At 33.9% G+C, this 20,765-nt stretch overlaps 2 protein-coding genes and 1 pseudogene across 2 annotated transcripts; all 3 read right to left on the bottom strand.

The window, feature by feature from the left end:
• Positions 1-10,698: 10,698 nt before the first annotated feature.
• LOC125593075 lies at positions 10,699-16,995 on the bottom strand (annotated as a pseudogene).
• A 203-nt stretch (positions 16,996-17,198) lies between these two features.
• On the bottom strand, positions 17,199-17,824 carry LOC106417512 (40S ribosomal protein S16-3-like). The gene has a single exon (XM_048769054.1). It carries the CDS (start codon positions 17,767-17,769, stop codon positions 17,329-17,331), a length of 441 nt encoding a protein of 146 aa, XP_048625011.1. The 5' UTR covers positions 17,770-17,824; the 3' UTR covers positions 17,199-17,328.
• Positions 17,825-18,077: 253 nt separating this feature from the next.
• On the bottom strand, positions 18,078-20,578 carry LOC106418087 (anamorsin homolog). The gene is made up of 3 exons (XM_048769053.1): positions 19,287-20,578; positions 18,949-19,115; positions 18,078-18,871 (listed from the first exon to the last, which is right to left on the bottom strand). The coding sequence occupies exons 1-3, from the start codon at positions 19,417-19,419 to the stop codon at positions 18,728-18,730; spliced, it is 444 nt and encodes a 147-aa protein (XP_048625010.1). The 5' UTR covers positions 19,420-20,578; the 3' UTR covers positions 18,078-18,727.
• Positions 20,579-20,765: the final 187 nt, after the last annotated feature.

The raw sequence follows: 20,765 nt of genomic DNA, 5'->3' as shown, positions 1-20,765 counted from the left end.
TTTTGACTCGCTAGTGATCTCTTAAGACCAAGAACATCCACACGCTTAACCTCGATGTACAACTCAGTTCCTCCGTGCCTTTCTTTGTCTTGGCCCTTGCTATCTATGACCGAAACGTCCACTCTTTCACACAGCTCTGAAGTTTCAGCGTTCCCCAAGCCAAAATTGATATTGCCATTTTGTTGTGATGTTAGCCTCAGCCACTGAACTTGACCTTGTTTAATGTTATCATTTAACATCATTTGGGAGCCTGATTCCCGCTGAACTCTTTGCAACAATCTGGTGGATCGTATCACTTCTGCACCGGCTCCATTCTGGTCTTTAGATGAGACATGAGCAACACGGAGGGCTCCAGCAGTTACCTGGTTTCTGATGGTGTGATAATCTAGTGCGAGATGTTTCATTCGCGAATGAAAAACCGGGTTTGCACATAGATAAGTTGCACCAACATTGCCACAAGTATATCACAGGAGGACCCTTTATTTTGATGCCAAGCTCAACCAAAAGTGAACAAATCCATCGAAGAGTTCAACTCTATCGTTGCAAGGGTTTCTTATGTTTTTCATTCTCTTGCAATCAAAAACTGGATCAGTATATATGTATTAAAAACAACTATTTTTTTATGTATCAAAAAGACCTTATTTTGGTTGTTCCTTCATACCCTTTATCTCTCTTCAACAAGTACCGACTCCTTGAGCAACTTTAAAATCGTTTCAGCTCTTGTCGCTACCAGTGTCGTGCCTAGAGTATCGGGGGCCTAAGGCAAAAATTAGTTTATTTTATTTTAGAGAATAATATAAAAAGTAATATTAGTGTAATAATAACTTACTAATATTAATGCCAGTTTACAAAACAAAAATTAGTATAAAAAGGTAAATCAAAATAATTGCTATTTAGTTGTTTTGGAGTTAAGATTATTATATGAAAGAAAAACTTTACAAACTTTTAATGGCAAAGGTTATACTTGTTTAGTAAGACATTTTATATACACTTATGTACATCAATTCTAGAGAAATTACCTATGATAGCCTTTTTTAGTTTATTTTCATAAAAATGGTCTTCAATGAAAAAAAAATGACAAAAATAAGTTTTATTTACTCTACGATTAACTAATCTAGACTTAGGGTTTAGAATTAAGGGGTGGAGTTTTGGGGATAAAGTTTCAAATTTTAAAAAATTAAAAATTAAAATAAAATTTTCAAAATAAAAAGGAGATATTTTGGTCATTTTCTTTCTTGAGAACTATTTTTGTGACAAAAACTTTAAAAAATGTTATTTGAGAGAATTGCCCTAAATTTTGTACGGAGAATAAATTTCACATTAAAAAGATGATTAGTGTTTACAATAATAAATAAAAATAGAGATGAATGTTTGAAATTGAATTATTACAAGGATACACTGTTTTCAGTAACTATACTAGCATTTTGCGGATCTTAGTAAATATGGGGCCCCAAAATTTACAAATATGAGAGGGGCCTGAGGCCTATGCCTCAAAACTTATGTCATAGGCACGGCTCTGGTCGCTACACAACCTGTTCCTTGCGTTACAAGCTTGGTAAATGCCCCGTATTTATTCTCATCTTCCTCTACCAGCTTTGATCGGTAGAGCTTTAGTTCTACTAGATTTTTTAACCGCGCTACAGATATTATATGTATTTCTCAATTCTAAAAAAATAATGTATAATATTGTATTACATTATTTAAAGAATATAAAATAAGACTACATAACATAAATATATTTTTAAAATTTTCTTTGTGGATCTCATTATGTTGTTTGATTGTTGTACTTGATTCACATATTTGCATAGATATTTGTGATAGATGAATAACTATATTTTTATTATCGGTAAATAATATATATTTATTATATAATATAAGAAAAATGAAATTATTTACTTTTTAAACAAACTTGTCTCATGTTGGGGACTCGGTTATAGACATATCATATTCGAAGAAGACATTTTTACAGTTATCAATCTTCTTAACAGTCAAGAAACAAATCTGAATATCAAAACAATCTCTCATACGATCTCTTTGTGGAATAACTGTTCTGAAGAAATTGAATTTAGGCATAAAAAAGAACTGGAAATGGATGTGCAGATATGTTATCTAAGTCACCTTTACAAAGTACTATTCATAGTTCATATATCATTTATGTCCATCCTATTTTTTTGTCCATCATTTCTTAAACATCATGAAATAACTGATGCTAATTAATAATAAACTTTTGGCTGGCAAAAAAAATCAAATTTGTCTAATTATCGCTTAAATATTTTATTAATATTGTCTAAGAAGCTTTCAAGTGATATCATAGTTTAATTTTTATTAGTTTTTTTTGTTAATTTTTAGAGTTTTTTGTATTTAAGATTTTTTTCCATATTAAGCTTCTATTTCTTTCACAGAATTGATATATATATATATATATATATATATATATATATGTCATAAAAATTACCATCAAATCAGTTTTACTTATTTATTATTTTGTTTTTAATGAAAATACACTTTTTAAATAATTTAATTTAAAATAAAATTATATATTAATTTGATGTATTCTAACAATTTGATTGATTTAATTAATTTGCTTTGGTGGATAACTTAATAAATTTTCATATGAATCGGGGAAAGCAAGCTTATGTTGTTATATTATATTTATCTGTGTATATAGAATCTATATATAATGCTAGTGTAATAAAGAAAGAACAGTATTTTTTTATAACTTCAAAAAGATACATTATTACAATTTGAAATTAATCAAAATTGAATAAAATGGTAATTAAATATTTTTAAATCTAATTGTTTTTTTTATCTTGTTTAGTTGAATTCTCATGAAAAGAAATCGATAGGTTAAACAAATGTTTCAAAATTTGTTGTGTTATTGTTTTATCTATAAATTACAAAATTTATTGAATTGATATATTTAATTATTACACCCTTAAATAATATTTTATTAAGACATTAGAGAATAATGTTTTGAGTTGTTTTGTCAGAATTGTACAAAAATCTATGCTTTTTCATATTTGTCACAAAAATTTATAAGTTAAACTTACTTTTACAAAAATTTTAACTTTATCACGAAAACAAAAATCTATGATTTTTCATATTTGTCAATGTTCTCACACTTTCAAAGAATATATTAGCTTAGTCACTTATTTTTTTTTTTTACAAAACAAAGTATCGGAGTCTTGAAAGTTGAATTCATATTATTGTAACTGTACATAAGAGTTTGTGATTACATACTTAGTGATTCTTGTATATGTGTCCAAGAAAGTTTCAAAGTCTTAGTGGTAACTGTCCTATATTTATGTCATACTAACTCAGGTTCAATCATTTCCCTTGCATTGTTTTTTTCATTTTTTACGAAAAAATAAATGAGATGACGTGGCAACTTCGGGCTCTCTGATTAGTTGATTTTCCTATCCTACGTGGACACCCTCTCCATGGCTTATATTGTATATATTAGCTTAGTCACTTACTTTTTTTTTTTACAAAACAAAATATCGCAGTCTTGAAAGTTGAATTCATAATATTGTAACTGTACATAAGAGTTTGTGATTACATACTTAGTGATTCTTGTATATGTGTCCAAGAAAGTTTCAATGGCTTAGTGGTAACTGTCCTATATTTATGTCATACTAACCCAGGTTCGATCATTTCATTTGCATTGTTTTTTCATTTTTTACGAAAAAATAAATGAGATGACGTGGCAACTTCGGGCTCTCTGATTGGTTGATTTTCCTATCCTACGTGGACACCCTCTCCATGGCTTATATTTTTCTTTTAGTATTGTACTAGAGGTTTTTCCCGGGCTACGCCCGGGTTTATTCAAATAATGTTGTATTTAATTTCTATATTACAATATATTACTTCTATGTAATAAAAATATAAATAGTAAATTGAATTAGAAATGAGTAAAACTTACAATTTTTTTTTCTATTTTTAATATAATTGGGATGGTTAGCAAATGTGAAATGAATAAAGAACTTGTGCAACCTTAGTTATTATCCAAAATATCTTCTGTTACATATTTAGGTTATTAAAAATATATATTATTAATCTCCATATCGCATATTTCTTTGTCATATGTATTATTTATACCATATTGATGTTTTTATTTATATTTTACTTAATCTCCTATAATATATTTTCTTACGATTATAACATATTTCTTACAATTATAATAAGTAAAGGTAATTTAAATACTAATTGCTTTAAATAAAATTACGTTAAAAATGTTGTATGTGTCAAATACACTGAAAATTCTATGAAATTATTATTATTACCAATATTTTTTTCAGCAATTAATATTACTATATTATTTGTTTACTTATAAACAAAAAATATCTTACAATCTAGCTATAGTTAAAATATTATTCTGGATTAAAACTCAGGGTAAATGATAATCAAAATATTCTCAAAATATATTCACAATTTATTTAACTTTTATTATTATATATTAGTTGGTTTAAAATTACTATTTTTAAAAAAATACAATCAGGTTATTACGTTGTTATTAAAAATGAATATTTATATACAATCAGGTTTATAACAACTTCCAGAGAAAGCAAAACTGGTCTTACAAAGACGGTTAATCTTGTAGGTGTCTTTAGAGAGGAGGCTAAATATCATCAACTGATTTTTGTTTTTATCTTGTGTGGTTCAGTGGTTCTTTCATCCGACTTCTCTTTGTTAGAGTCTAAGTCTTTCTTTTGTTAGTTTTTTGCGATTGTTTAAATTTCTAAAATAAAGATTGCACATTTAGATCAAAAATGTAATTCCGGTGAAAGGCCAAGTAATGGAAATAGTACAAAGAAATCTGCAATAAACTAACATGGTGGAATTGAGACAAAACATAAGTACATGTTCTGCATATTACAATTCCAAACTGTATCACAATTCACAAGTAATTTGTCAACATGATTTACTCACTGAGCTAGTTTGCGTCTCTTTGTCCCCTTTGGCGCACCCAAAGCCTTGGCTACCATTTTCAATGCCTTCTTTAGCTTCTTTACCGGCTTCCTCTCTTTCTGGCAGGTCCTCCAAACACTGCATCATGGACTTCTTTATGAGCGATCTATACTTTGTCTTCTCCAACAGATTCATCATCACACTCTTCAGGAAGCTCAGTACCTTCCACATTCCCTGTCACCGGCTCACAAACCCCAGTTTTCTTGCACCATCTTTTGATGTAACTGTGGTAGACATTGGGGACATGAGCTGCCTCTTCAAAGCTGTCATTTCATCTTCTGGCTAACCTCCTTTATTCCGTTAGTATTTTGCGCCCTCCACATCAACCATCTCGTCTTTTTGCATCATTTTCTCTAGAAGAATGAAATAAATCTGTAACAAAAATATCAATTATGGCCACGTCAGCCAGCTTCCAACTGTCAAAAGTACAACAAATTGATTCTCAATATTGACCAAAAAAAAGTTGCTTGTGAGCTGAAAACAATGGAAACCATCACAAAACACTTGATTGTAAGAGATTAGAGAGCAAACCTGACTGTAATCTGCGGAGATGCTTCTCTTGATCCGAAGCATTTCTCTATGTGTCTTCTTTCCGTGCTACGCGCAGATTGTGTATTCTCGATTTTGTTCATTTACCTATTTCTTATATTTTTATTGAATTTTTTTTGCATTCACATTTCTCTAAGCTCTAAATTTGATTTTGTATTTCAAACAATTGTTTCTGTTTTTTTTTTAAATAGTCGTTTCCGTTTCACCTTTTCAACTAAATATTTTTATAAATTTGCGATTTAGTTTTAAAATTTATGAGATTGTATTTTTAATATAAATCTTATGTTATTGCAACACATATTTTCATTATATGAAATAAAAATGTAATGCGATTAACACAATAAAGATGAAGGTAGTTTGAGGGTTTTTTGTAAACTTAATATATCACTTGTGTATACAGCTTAAATCATATTAGTTCATAATTTTACCATAAGTAAATGCGTGAGGAAAAAATCTGTAATAACGAACTTCCAAGTATTGTTCTAGGTTAACGTCCACTTTGAAATCGAATGTTATATACCAATTTTATATGTGACTACTTTTACTAATACGTATAATGGTTTTCTACTGAACTGGAAAAAATAGTAGTTTATAACACTTGAACGGAAAAAAATATAGTAGTTTATAACAGCAGCATGGATTAAAATATGAAAATACAATATTATTATATAGTGGTGTCTTATATTTTAAGTTTAAAGTAATTATTTGTTTTTAGTGATTTTTATCATTGTTTAAACGTTTTTCACAGTTTTTTATCATGTTTAATTATTATAGTTAATTATGGTCTAATATAATTTGCATGATGGTTTAACAAATAAGCTTTTTCAACTTTGAAGCAACCATTTGCTAACTCACTGTAAGAAAAAGTAGTGTACAAATCAATATATCACTGAAAACTAATCTAAACCTGGAAGAAAGGAAAAATAGAAAAACGCCAATGAAAATTCTGGAGACATGTTATTCTTATTGATCAGTAGCCTGAACCACATAAAAACTCAAAAATGAAACATTGCCTATTTAAGATTGATGAAATAGAGCAAATGAATAATGTTGTCATGCCTTTAGACTGGGAATAAGTCATTTTTTTATTTTTCATTCTTAAATGCGTAGAGAGAAACAAAATGCAATTCAGAATAAATATGTCTAGGGAAGCAAGACCTCTCTCAACGTTTCTGGAATCCAATAACAAATTTAAGAATATGTTGGGAAGCAATGAAGGGATTAAGGAAGCGAAACGTTTCTTAACATTTCCTGATGTTTTACGCAGACACTCATTGTACTTTATTTGAAAATAAAACTTATCCACTTGAAGCTTCTCATAATCAGGGACTGAAGAACCTCCGAGCATTTGCTGAATGAATCTGAAGGAAAACCAAAGGAGGATCTTAACCAAAATTCTCGAGACGTGAAATTTTCAACAACTAAAACCAAAGGATCATATAGTAGCAAGGCAAGATTTTACAGAAACCTTTAAGAACAGTAATCTTATTTCAAGACCTAAGCAAAATTCTCAACTACTTTCTAAAGAACATGATTAAATTATATCCGTTGACCTAATTCATATTAGGATTTGGTTCAGAAAATGTATCACTTGGTTCAGAAAAACTGGGTTTGAAGATGATTTCACTACATTATAGTATTCTCTCAGAACATAATTTATTATGGTTATAAACAAAATTCTTTTCCAAAACTTAAAAAGCAAAGGAGGCTTGTCATAAAGCTCATACAAAGCAACAATAACTACATTGAAGACCACCACTGTGTTGGCATAAATCAAGTTATTATTCAGAACATATCGTGTTTAAAAAAACATAACTGTCGCAAAAGGTTAAGTAATGGTGGAATACAGAAAAAGAAACTACACCTTTGGTGAGAATATCAAGAACTCCACTCCACTGGACTCGATACTTCGTGAAAACTTCTTTCTTGGCTTCGTTCTCTGACTCAAACATACCAAAATTCAGAATCTAATGAAACAGTAATGGGCATCACCAGATCCTGTGAAGAAACGAAGATGGAAATAGAATAGGTTATACATATTATTCTTTCTTTATTTCATTCAGACAGGATGGAAAGCAATATATATATACCAAAAAAAATTTGATCTTTGATTTAATCTCTTATCTTGATGCATGGGAAACTTCGGCCTATTTAGAGACTTGAAGGGTTAAAGAAAACAAAGCATTCTCTAATCACTCATTCCATCAACGTAGCTACGAATACAAATGATCATAGATATCAGAAACAAAGACCTACCCAAGTGACGGCTTTGATTCTTCGTTTCAGCTAACAACGACAAACCAACTAAATAAATTTGGCTTTCAAGTGGATTCCTCCCCTGAATAATTTAATTTAAGATCATGAGCTCCTATGAAGTTGATAAACAGTGTTAAAACTCTAAATAAATAAAAACGGTCCATGATATACAGACTCATAAAAATGGTTTTCATCAAATAACAAAGTTATATAAGAGAGAAGAGTTATGAAGAGAAAGAGAATAAACATACTGTATATTCCAGAATGGAATTATGCCAGACCAACCGAGGTAGTTGTTCACATGTGTTATATCATAGACATTGAGATGAACCTGTGTAACGGCATCTCCCCTCTTCTCTTCACTCCCTCAATTGAGCCTGAGCTCAAAGTAGGCAACCACATTTTTACTCACAATTGTAACTTGTAGTATCTCAATTAACAGTCACGGTAGATTCATCCCTTTCTTCCTACGACTGTCCAAGACCAAAAAAAAAAAAACAATTTTGAAATTTCATCAAATTAGATAGAATATGTATTATCTCATTCGAGACAGAATCAAACTCGAATCTCGAAGTTCCTTACTCTAAGAACACTACATATCAGTGGGTCTGCTTCAGTTCTAAAGTCAGAAGTTGACAGCAGGAATCCAAAACTTTTTAACATATTTTTAGGTCTTTAAAGGAATACAAATACCTTAACGCAAAAACACACGTACCCTTCCACCGAGAATCCACGAGCTCGGAATTTACAGCACGTAGGAAGTTGTCGAGTTTGTAAACTGATCCTCACTTCATTTTAGGCAAATATTTTTGAATACGTCCTGGCGAAATGAATCCTTCAATAACAGTTCCCTGCGAAGAATAATATAAGCAAAACCAAAATAAATAAGTGAGGAACGGTTTGAAGTAAATAAGTGGGAACTAAATAACTACGTTTTGGAGATTTCGTGTACCTGTTCGTCGATGAGCTAAATAAGTGGGAACTAACAATGTTTTATATGCAAACGAAAAAGTGATAAGCGATGAAGTAGATAGAGATAAAGCAAGAAAACAAACACCTCAGTGGTGGTCAAAGTTCTAAACACGTTTATTTTCATCCATTTTTTTAAACAGAGCAAACAGATCATTGGTGGTAGTAATCTTAAACTCGTTTATATTCATCAAAAATCTAAACAGATAGATTACGAAGATTTCATGTAAGTGGGAACTAACAATGTTTTTTATTATATAAGTGGGAACTAAAAACCAAAATTTTTTTAGAAAATTGAAGATTGGAACTAAAGGTAAAAAAATTGAAGATTTCATATAACCTTTTCGTCGATGAGGAGCATCTCCAGGCCAATAAGCGTCGGGGTTCCAAGCCTCCCAGAAGTGGATCAGACGGAAGCGCAGCTGAGTTTCGTGGGTACCTAGAGAAATATCTCTGAAGAACATGACTTCTTCATCAGAAGCGGATGAGACAGGGGACTTTCCATTTGGTTTCGTCGCCATGGATTGAGATTAGAGCGGTTCTAGGGTTTAGGTTTGTACAAAGAAAGAAGTTGAGTATATAAAGAAGCAGGAGAAGAGGGAGCTGAAACGAAATCATAATGAAGAAATTGATTGATCGAAGTTAAGTGGAGTATTGATTGTGTAGAAGACGAAGAAAAGAGGGAGCTGATACGAAAGCAGTCGCTATGGTTTCAAGCGGAGAAGACGAAGTGGTAGGAGGTAGATCCTCGTGACTTCCGTCGTCGGGTTCCTTTCAATTTTTTAGATTTCGGCGTATGAAAAATAAAGCCCAGACGTAATGCAAATGAAGCCCACACGTAAACCCACTCTAAATAATAGATTAACTTGAAGCCCAGACGTAAGCCCAAAATCCCGTCTGACGTGTCGAAATGAAATGTTGTGATTAGAGGAATATTTTTAGTGACGTGGATAGCTTAATATCAAAGGATATCTTGCTTTTAGTATTGTGATGATTCTACATTATCCAATCAACAATTGTTAGAAAATCATTTAGAAAAACATTTACCAAATGATAACGCTCTCCAAATGCTCTCTGGCCAATGCTTTCATACGAAGCTTTTAGAAAAATATTTGTATTTATAATTTATAAAAATAAAGACAATATATAATTAATTCATTTATTTTATTTATTAATATCATAAAATTATCTTTATATCCATAAAAATATTTCACAATTAAAATAATTTATTTTAAATGTTAAATACTATTTTTAAAAATAGATATTTCAATTATAAAATTTATTTTAAAATAATATTGTTCGATATAAAGATAATTTTTAAATTATTAAATAAAATAAATTAATTATATATCTTTTTAATTTTATATGTTAATATATATATATATATATTAGAAATATATTCATTAAAAATAAATATATTATATATTATATTCTAATTTTTATATCTATCTTATTAAAATAGGAGTACAAATAAAAAATAACCCTAAGATTTACTATTTATTTACAAAGGTATGCCACTGAAGTTATTAATAACTTACCTTTTACGATTCTATGTTTTTTCCTCTTTAATTAATGAATTTCCAAAATAAAATTCTAATAAAAAAATTATGGCAACAATAATTAATAAACCTAGCTTTTTTGTCTTTTCTTATTTAGTATATATATGTGTGTTTGGAAATAATTAATTCCATATATACATTTCTTAATTAAATACATACATTATATGGTAATTATTTTATTAATTCCATATATACACAATAATTGATTCCATATTAATCAAGCTACTTTTTTCCTATATAATTATATTTTTATTATTATAAGTAATAACTAAAATAAAAGTCACATTAACAGAATCATTTACATAATATATAGATTAATATATAAATATATTATGTTATATATATTTTCATATAAATAATAGTCCACTGTAAATTTAGTATGATAAATGTTGAAAAGTATAAAATATATAACACCACCGTATATATTAAATGATATATACAACAATTTTATTATAAATTATCATTAAATTTTGATCCATAAAAAAATAAAATTACTTTTGTGTGGATATACTGGTCATATTCTAAAATATCGATGATACAATTGATGGTTTAAAAGATAAAAAAAAAACACTCGATATAAACTATAAAATTGTTTTGTTTAGAAATATCATATTAAACAATTGTTTAAAAATTACTCAATATTTATTTATAAAAAAGAAAAAAAACAAACACCCGCGCAGGTGCGCGGATCAAGCTCTAGTTAATTTTAAATAACATATTCATACTACTCTACCAATCATCATATTGAACAGTTTAGCAAAAACATACAGCTTCGGCAGCATACTGTTTCTTAGTGATTCTTGTATATGTGTCCAAGAAAGTTTCAATGGCTTAGTGGTAACTGTCCTATATTTATGTCATACTAACTCAGGTTCGATCTTTTCCTTTGCATTGTTTTTTCATTTTTTACGAAAAAATAGATGAGATGACGTGGCAACTTCGGGCTCTCTGATTGGTTGATTTTCCTATCCTACGTGGACACCCTCTCCATGGCTTATATTTGCCTTTTAATATTGTATGATTCTACATTATCCAATCAACAATTGTTAGAAAATCATTTAAAAAAACATTTACCAAATGATAACGCTCTCCAAATGCTCTCTGGCCAATGCTTTCATACGAAGCTTTTAGAAAAACATTTGTATTTATAATTTATAAAATTAAAAACAATATATAATTAACTCATTCATTTGATCATTTTTATTTTTAAGGTCTATATTCGTGATAAAATGTTTTTTAGAAATTTCTCAAAAAAAAAAAGAATACGAAGAGATTCAGTTGTAGATGTAAAACCCAACCCGTATATAATCTTGATTCCACTAGCTCTCGATATCTGATTGTTTTCAGTGGTCACAATGAGCTTCCAGAACCAAACCACTGTAATCGCTTCACTATGACACCAAGTTGTTTTATTTTATCAACATAATCAGGAACAACAAGAACTTTCAATCCAGAAATCTTTCCTTTACAAAACCTACAATCATTCATCTTCATATGTTTATGAAAAGTAAATAACAGCATGACAATCTCATATACCTACAGAAGGGCTGAACCTCATTCGTTTCTTGCTTCTTGTCTCTGCGTCATCATCATGTCTAGATTCTTCTCCTTCTTGAGTTTTATCTGCATCATCCTTTATATCACTTTCAACTTCGTTCCCATCATCATCAACAACATTATCAACTGCATTTTCGTCAATCCTAGAACCAGGGAACAAAAGTTGTACACCGCAGCCTTTCACCGTCCAGATGTTGCCATGGACTAGGAACTCAAACACAAGCTCGCTCAAAGTGGCTTCTCCGGCTTCAGGGCAATCCTCTTTTAGACAGAAAGAATCTTCAAATATATACAGATGATCTTCAAATCTGATAACTCGCCATGGCAGATGGTGCTAGTTTGATCCATATTGGACAGTGAGGCCATTCTGTTTACCCATGATACGACAAACAACACCACCCATCAGTAGAGTGTCATCTTCGAAACTATCGAATGTTGACAGCAAGACACAAGCTTTGAATTTCAAGGATGAAGGAAGAGGTCTTGGTGTCATATTGATCGTTAGGGAACCTGAAGCCAGCTTGGTGAGGGAAGTGTCCAGGCAATTCTTCACCCGGTAGGAGCGCATATTTGCAGTCTGATGTGTGGATGAGCTCTTTAGCGTTTTGATTCAGGCTGAGGCAGCCGGCAAAGTTTAGGCAAATATTGGAATTTTGAAAAGAAGATTTTATTCTCTTCAATTCTACACAGTCTTCTGCATCTACATAGAAGGGAATCTGGAAGGGGTGGAAGTGCTTCGAGCACTCTGAATCCTTTGACGTCAAGCTTAATGAGTCCCGAGAGGCTTCTGATGCAATCTGGAATAGCGTAGATACCGTAACTCCTTAAACATAATGATAGCGCCTTCGCGGGTAGACATCTCGATAAAATGTAGTCAACCTCTAAGTCTGATAGTAATGTCCAACCGCGCTTCAAGTGAGGGTCCCCCCACTTGAATACTGCTTCAAATATGTCAGGATGATCTTCATTTACACCCACATCATCATCCTCACTTTCGCCACTGTTACGTAGACCAAGAAACTCAAGATTCTCTAACTTAGAAACGTTCCGAGATATCTTTCTCAGCTTCTCGCATCCATACATGATTAGTTTGCGCAGACGAGACAGATTCTCAATCCATGGAGGAATTTCCTCGATACTTGTCTTGCACAACACCAACTCTACAATGCTGTCAGGAACATTTGGGAACTCCTTGAGGTTTCTACGCCCAGACATATCCAATTTATTAAGACAAGACCAATTAAATCTGATTGGTGACGGCACTTCCCATATTCCAGTCCAGCTCAGATTGAGTGTTTTCAAACTCGAGCAACCACTGAGTTTTTCCAGACTCGAGAAACCACTGAGTTCTTTCAAACCCGTGCTCTGTATGAGATCCAATTCCTCGAGATTGATTAATCTACCCATAGAAGAGGGGAGCTTCTTCAAAAGAACGCAGCCGCTAAGTATGCACCTTTTAAGCTTAGTGGCATTGCCAATAGTGCTTGTGAGCTTTAACAAGCTTTCGCACTCGTCGAGATCTAGTTCCTCGAGATTGATTAACCTACCCATAGAAGAGGGGAGCTTCTTCAAAAGAAAGCAACGGCTAAGTATGCACCTTTTAAGCTTAGTGGCATTGCCAATCGTGCTTGGGAGCTCTAACAAACCTTGGCAATCATCGAGATCTAGTTCCTCGAGACTCGTCGCATCTGAGAGATCCGGAATCTCTTTCAGACACCGAGACCCCCTCAAAACCATCCGCTTGAGACGTAGGAGAGGCTATACAAAAAAAAAGAGAGATAAGCTTTAGAGAAAAGACTAATCGTGCTTTACACGCAATACAGTATAAAAAAAGTGCAGACTATTTTTACTTTGATTCCATCCCAAAGCTTCTTAAGTTTGCTGTCTGTCATGATCAGTTCGACAAGAAACTTGCCAGAAAACTTGCAAGGCAAAAAAGTCAATGGATAGTTATGCCACTCTAGAAATCTGAGTTTGTTGGGAAGACAGCTGAGGTCTTTGGGTATGCGCACGTTCCTAGAGTCGATTACTAGAAACTGGAGATTCTTCATCCCTTTGAAGGCACTTTTACTTATTCTGAGATCCTTCTCTATCCATGACATGAACAGTTTTAGCTTTAAGCCTATAACTTTGTTTCCAGTAGTACCCTACAATAGATTATTCAAAATTTCAGCTTGTGAAAACCAAGGAAACAGAGGACTTAAGATTTAAACAAAGAAAACTTACAGTATCTTCATCTTCAAGTAAATCAGAAATATCCTTTGTATCCGTCAAGAACTGTCGCTTTCCAATCTCCTCCGTCATTTTCTTCACAATATCTCTACCCATTTGTTGCAGTAATCTATGCATCTCTAAATATCCGTATTCAATGGATATGAGACTTTTCTGCTCTAAGTTATGAAGCCCATGGTCCACATCCAAATCACAATCTTCAAGACAACGTTTAACGCTATCAACCTCAAAACCAAAAAGAAACATGCAATATACAGAAAAAGAGTTTTATCTTTATCATCATTTAAGCTGTTGTAGCCAAAACATTAGAATTGATTCAATTCCTTTGTCAAGGCTAGACTTGAGCCTTGGTATCGCATTTTTCCACTCGTCCCTGGATACGATCCCAAGACTTTCAGACCTAGAGGAAGACGACCAGCAAGTTCAGTAACTTCCCAAGCAAGCCCATAAAAACCAGCATCTGGAGTTTTTTGACGAAAAGCATATTGGCAGAAGATCTCAAATGCCTCAACTATACCTGGAAGTTTCATATCGTAAATACATTTGATCATTTGTTGTTTGAGAAGGTTTAATTCTATCTTCGGTTGTAATGATAATCATACTTCCGGGACCAAACCAATCAGGCTTGTTTGCCATTGCCTCTAGTTTCAACAAGCAATCCACTTCATCAAGAACAATCAACACTCTTTTGTCTCTTAGCCTTTGCTTAGCCAGTCCCAAGTGATCAACCTTAATATCCTTTTGGTTGAAAATCCTATACAGTAATTCTTTCTGGTAATCCAACTGATACTTATGATGGGAGCCACCGAGAGAAGGCATCTCACTACTCCCCCTGATATCCTCAATAAACGTGCTGAACTCAAAATCAAGAGAGAACCGGTTGTACAAAACTCTGGCAGCGCTCGTTTTACCAATCCCAGCAGGACCCACGATCCCTATGATCTTAACGTCATCATCGGATTGTTGGCTCAACAACAGCTTTATCTCCTTGATACGAGCTTCCATGCCAACAAAGTCATCAAAATCTTTTGATGGTGTAAACACCAACACTTTCATAAGATGTCCAGAAATTTTGTCGATCATCTTAGCTTCATTGTCCCTAACAAAGACAGAGGCGATCCATTAAAACAGTCAACAAGAAACGTAGCTTCTAGTATCAAGATGACAAGATCATACAATGAGTATTAAATATTACACAAGACAGGAGTATATTTCTCACAACAACCATATTATATGAATAATGACTGTAATGAGAGCTTTTCATAACTCGTAACTCTATTCTTTTCCATAATTCTTAACTAGTAACTACAATTAAAATACGCAAGTGGAAGTGGGAGTGAAAGTGAACGAACCAGATGCGAGAGTGATAGCCAGCTATATTTGCGACAGCTTTCAAAGCTTGCCTCCATGCCTGCTTCACATCTTCTGGTATTCCATCACAGGTTTTGGCAAAGGCCTCTCCGAAAACTCCGGTCTGGTTCCTAACATCAGATGGCTCCACTTCGTAGAAAATAGTTATCAATGTTTGTTGAACCCTTTCTCTGCCCTCCTTGATTTCCTCCAACTCATCTGGCTCCTTTTTCCTTCCCTTCATGATTTCCACTAACTCATCCAAACACCAGCTTGAAGAAGCCTAGTTACTGGATAGCAAGACAACAAACAGCAACCCTTGATTCTCTGATCGCTTGTTTGAGCTCCGGACCGATAGACTGGCCTCGCTGAATGTCGTTATCAATGAAAGGACTGATTCCATTGCTTCTGAGCTTTTCCAGTAAGCGACTGAGAATTTTTTTGCGCACGTCTCCTCCACAGAAGCTCGGGAAGATATCATGCTTCCAAGTGAGAGAAGAAGCCATGAATAGGGAGAGCACACAAGTAACTGAAGAGCAGGATCACAATAATGATTTCGAGAAAAGAGAGAAATAACAACAATGACATGTACAAATGGAGAGGAAGATTCAAGTTGAGAGGAGATTCATGGAAAATTCATTGATGCTAACTATTAATAAATTTAGGTAATCCTTCAACTTCCCATTAATTATGAACTGCTCCCTCCCTTTTTTCTTATTTCTCGTTGAATTGTAAACAAATTTTCTGGTTCAAGGTTTTGGATAGGCTTATCCGCGATTTTGAACAGTGAGAGATTCCACTGGTTGGCTGGGAAGATAGATTACGTTTGACAGACCCCAAGAAAAGAGACGCACAGAGAAATACAAAAGCTTTGATGAATTAGAAATGAGATGCACTTGGATTTTGGAGGGCAGAGGGTTTCCGATAAATCGTGGAAGTGTTCGTGAGCTCCGACAAACTTTTGGAGGGCAAAGGGATAGGCATGAAGATTTCCTATTCCTAATAATATATATGATTTAGCCTTATCTATATTGTATCTTTACCTAGCTAACTTAGGATCTCATATATTGTATATATACTCATTATATTGTATCAATAAAGACACGATTTCATAACATATTTCAATACGTGAATACTCGAACACCCCAAACCTGAGAAAGAGACGTTAAACCCAAGAAACGGCTATTCCCTTTTGTATAGATTCGCCGCGTCATACCCGCTTGGACCAACTAACCAGTTTGGATATTTTGATTAGTGGAATCAGAACTATAAACCAGTTTTGAGAAGACTCGCCGGCTATTTTGGTTAACATTATTTTACGTGGTTTTGTGAAGAGCTTTATTTGAAGAAATTTGTGAGTTCCTTTCCCGTAAAGCGGGGATGATGGCAAGTATGCGCCCCCCCCAACAAACCAATTTGGACGATGGCAAATTTGGTTCTGAAAGTAAGAGGTCATGGAAGCGCTACGTCACAGAATCTGAGACCAAAAGTTCTCTACTTGACAGCAAATGAAGAAACTTGAAATGTTCAACCAGGGGTGGACATATAAACTAGCCCTCAAATTCTATTCTTACAGACAAAGGTCACCGGTTTCAGATGTCCGATCAATTATTCCATCTTAGTCATATCAACAAGCCACAAACATCTAAGAACTCAACAACAAGCCCAAGCATTTCTAGCGGAAATGCAGATTATAAGTAACTAACCTAATCAGTGATCAAACAATGCCAATTGCCATGGATTTCAGGACAAGAGAAGTAAATATGAAAACTTTTTCTGATAGCAAAGAGGTAAACATCGTCAAACATAATCCAAATAAAGCATAATAACTGAAAATGACAACTCCATCATACTCATTACTCCCAAAAATAAAACAAACACCAAGTTCTTAACGATAACTCTTCTGGAAACGAGAACGAGCACCACGACCACCAAACTTCTTCGGCTCGCACCTCCTTGGATCCGCCACGAGCAGAGTCCTATCATACCGAATCAGAATATCCTTCACCTCCTTCTTCGACTGCTCGTCCACGTACTTCTGGTAGAACGCAACGAGCGCCTTGGCGATACTCTGACGGATGGCGTAGACCTGGGAAGTGTGACCACCGCCCTTGACGCGGATCCTCATGTCCACACCTGCGAAACGGTGCTTCCCGAGGAGAAGGACCGGCTCGAAGATCTTGAATCGGAGGATCTCGGGGTTGAAGAGCTCGATCGGGCAGCCGTTGAGCTTGATCTGACCGCATCCGCGTTTGCAGTGAGTGACAGCCACCGCTGTCTTCTTCCTTCCGAAGCATTGAACGGATTCAGCAGCTGGTTTGGTCGCCATGGTTAGAAGGGGGATTCTGCTCTTTTGTCTGCCGCTAAAACCTAACTCGTATAAAACTTATGGTTATATAGTAGTATATAAAAAAATTAGGGCTTCAGCTCTTAAACGCCAGCGTTTTGAAACGAACTGATAAATTAAATTTAAAATGAAATATTCCACGTCGCTGGAAATGAATATCTCACTCTCAGTCACCATCTTCACTCCCTCTCATCGGAAGGAGTAACATTACTTCCGGTGAGAAATGTACCTCCTCCGGCGCTATTCTGCATTGAGATGTATTACACTGCGTGCAAGTTAGGTCTTTGTGTACATATCGACTCTTGCAAAACATACTTAACAAACACACTTATACCTGGGGTTTCGAAGATTTGGGTTTGGGAAGACAGATAAGGCGTTTAAAATTGTTGTTGAACAACTGCGTGGAAGCTGGGCATAAGCTGTTTCCGAGTTTGTATGGTACTATAACCAAGGGGATGTGTAGCAATGGGATGTTTGATGAAGCGTTTAGCTTTTTCAGTGATATGAAGGTGAAGGACTCATCCGCCTAACAGGCGCGTGTTTACACAATTTCTAATAACAATGTGAGGTCGTGGTGGACGCAGTTGAGATGGGTTTGGTGCCAATATCACATTGCTTTGATATGGTGACTGGTGACTGGTGGGTTGAAAAATGGCGGTAAGCATGATTTGGCTATGCGAATAGAGCAGTTAGAAGTTCAGCTTAGAGGAGTGTGAATAGTGATCAAACTGTAGACACCAATATTAAAACAAAGCAGCAATGCTGTTCTTCATTGATGGTACGGTTCCAATGTGTGTTTGTGAGCAACATCAACAAGTTCCTCTGTTATATGGATGAGCCAATGTAGAGGATATACGAAACTTTCAAAGGTAAGTAGTAGGTCAAGAATAAGCTTGAACCTAGAAAAGAAAAACCAGTTTGATATTTGGTCAAGAGATTCTCATACTGAAACAGGGGTGAAAGAGAAGACATGTATAAAAGAGCTCACCCCAACGGATAAGCTGAAGTTAGGCAGCCTGATTGATGTCAAATCAAGAGATTGTGGCTCCATAAAACCAGCCAACGTCACTCTCCTTTGAAGGGTCTGCAAGGAAGAATGGTTTCGCAAGAAAAGGTCAACGAAGCTCTTCTCATTATATAGAACAAAATCACATCACATACCTGTTGCAACTCTACATTCTCACCCTCCGAATTGGTGCACACAAAAACACTACCACCAGGCTTTAAAATTCTTGAGAACTCGCCATATATTTTATCAGTAGGGAACTCAGATGTTGTGGAAACGGCTAAAACAGCGTCCACTGAGGAAGAATCCAAAGGAACCTGACCTGCAAAATTAGTGAGAAGACATGAATCATCATCATCCTCTCTACGTCTATTTCAGATTCAATCATATGCTAATTACAGCTTAACTACGCAATCAAACCACTATTTTTAGAGCTTGACTGAGCTTAATAGATAAAAGAAGGAGAAAGTAATGAGGGAACTGAGGTTGTTACTTATTGTGGAGGCTTGAGTAATAATCATAGGATCACAACGTTCGACCCCGACAACTTTCATCACAGTTAGAACAGAGATAACAGGCAAGACAACATCATCCGTCACAGCCAAAACAGTTGTTTGAGTTCCCATCGAATCCTACAAAACAACAAAAGACCAAATATTGGGTTCAGGAAAAGACGTAAAATTGAAAACAAAAATACCACAGCTCATGCAGCTAGAAACACCAAAGCTAACAACTTTGATTAGTTTAACAAACCTAAACTAGATATGATCAGCCCATAGTTCTTATGACATGCAAGTGAATTAACAGAAAAATAAATCGATTCATCTGAATCCATCTGAGAAACATTCAGAAAGTAGATTAAACACGAAAGGAAAGGTTAAACTCACCATATTAGATAGAAATCTCTGTATAAACTCGCAAGATACCCGAAAACCCTAAGATCTCTCTCTGTAAAATAAGTGAAATCAAATCTTCCTTCCCTCGGATATTTATAATATTTTTTGCGCGACTTCCTTGGTTCTTCAACACAATAATGCGGTTTGGTCAAACCGGATGGGTTTATGATTTTCTAACTCCCCGGTTCATGCATGGAAAGGTGAATATTGATTCTTATGAAGCTACTGCTGTGTACTTTGAGAGAGCATGTTCTGTGATAATTTGTAGACAATGGAGTTACTTCCCGAACCATAAACTTCATTGTCATAGGACAAACCTCTTCAGCTTTTCTCTAACCTAACACGTGGTAACAGTGCCCCGCTCTGTTTAATGTCACGAGCCGTTTTGTCTTCCCGGGGACAGCGAGCTTTTAGCATAGAGAACACATGGTTATGGTTGTTCAGCCGCCGAGCTTTCTTCATCCCTTCCAAGAAACCTTCCCATCCCCTTCCTTACACAGAAAAAGACATTCAAACAGAGAAAATTATAATGTTGATGAGAGTAGCTAAGCAAAAGAAAGCAAATTCTAACTGGAGAGTTTGAGGATTCCTATGTTTTAATTCTGGAAGTGTCTTTTTGTATATTGGACTCGTATACTATATATTAATTGAGGATCTTTTAAAAAGTTATAACCTGAATTTTGTATATGCCTTCTAAATCCTATTTCAGAGCACATTATATAAACATTAGTCTAAAATGTATACTCTCTAGCAAAATAATCACAGACTATAATTAATCGCATATATCAAATCTTTATTGTTTCGCAGGCTTTCCTTAATATAACCTATGAAATTACCTAATGTGACTAAAATATATATATAGCAATTAATGATTTTAAACAATAAAGATTTGATAACAATATGTATACTTTTTATCATTTTTGTTTATTTCTTTATTATTAAAATAAATTACATAATTACATTAATAATATAATAAAATCTAGATTTTTTTTTGTATATGTTGTATTTTGAATTTTTCAAAACGAGTATAAATTACTAAAACTGTTAAAAGTCTCACATAAACTTTTATGATCAAG

The sequence above is a fragment of the Brassica napus genome, chromosome C9 (genome assembly GCF_020379485.1).
Source record: "Brassica napus cultivar Da-Ae chromosome C9, Da-Ae, whole genome shotgun sequence".
Lineage (NCBI taxonomy): Eukaryota > Viridiplantae > Streptophyta > Magnoliopsida > Brassicales > Brassicaceae > Brassica > Brassica napus.
Note: the sequence above shows the minus strand (reverse complement) of the source record. Positions and strands in the feature narration are given on the sequence as shown.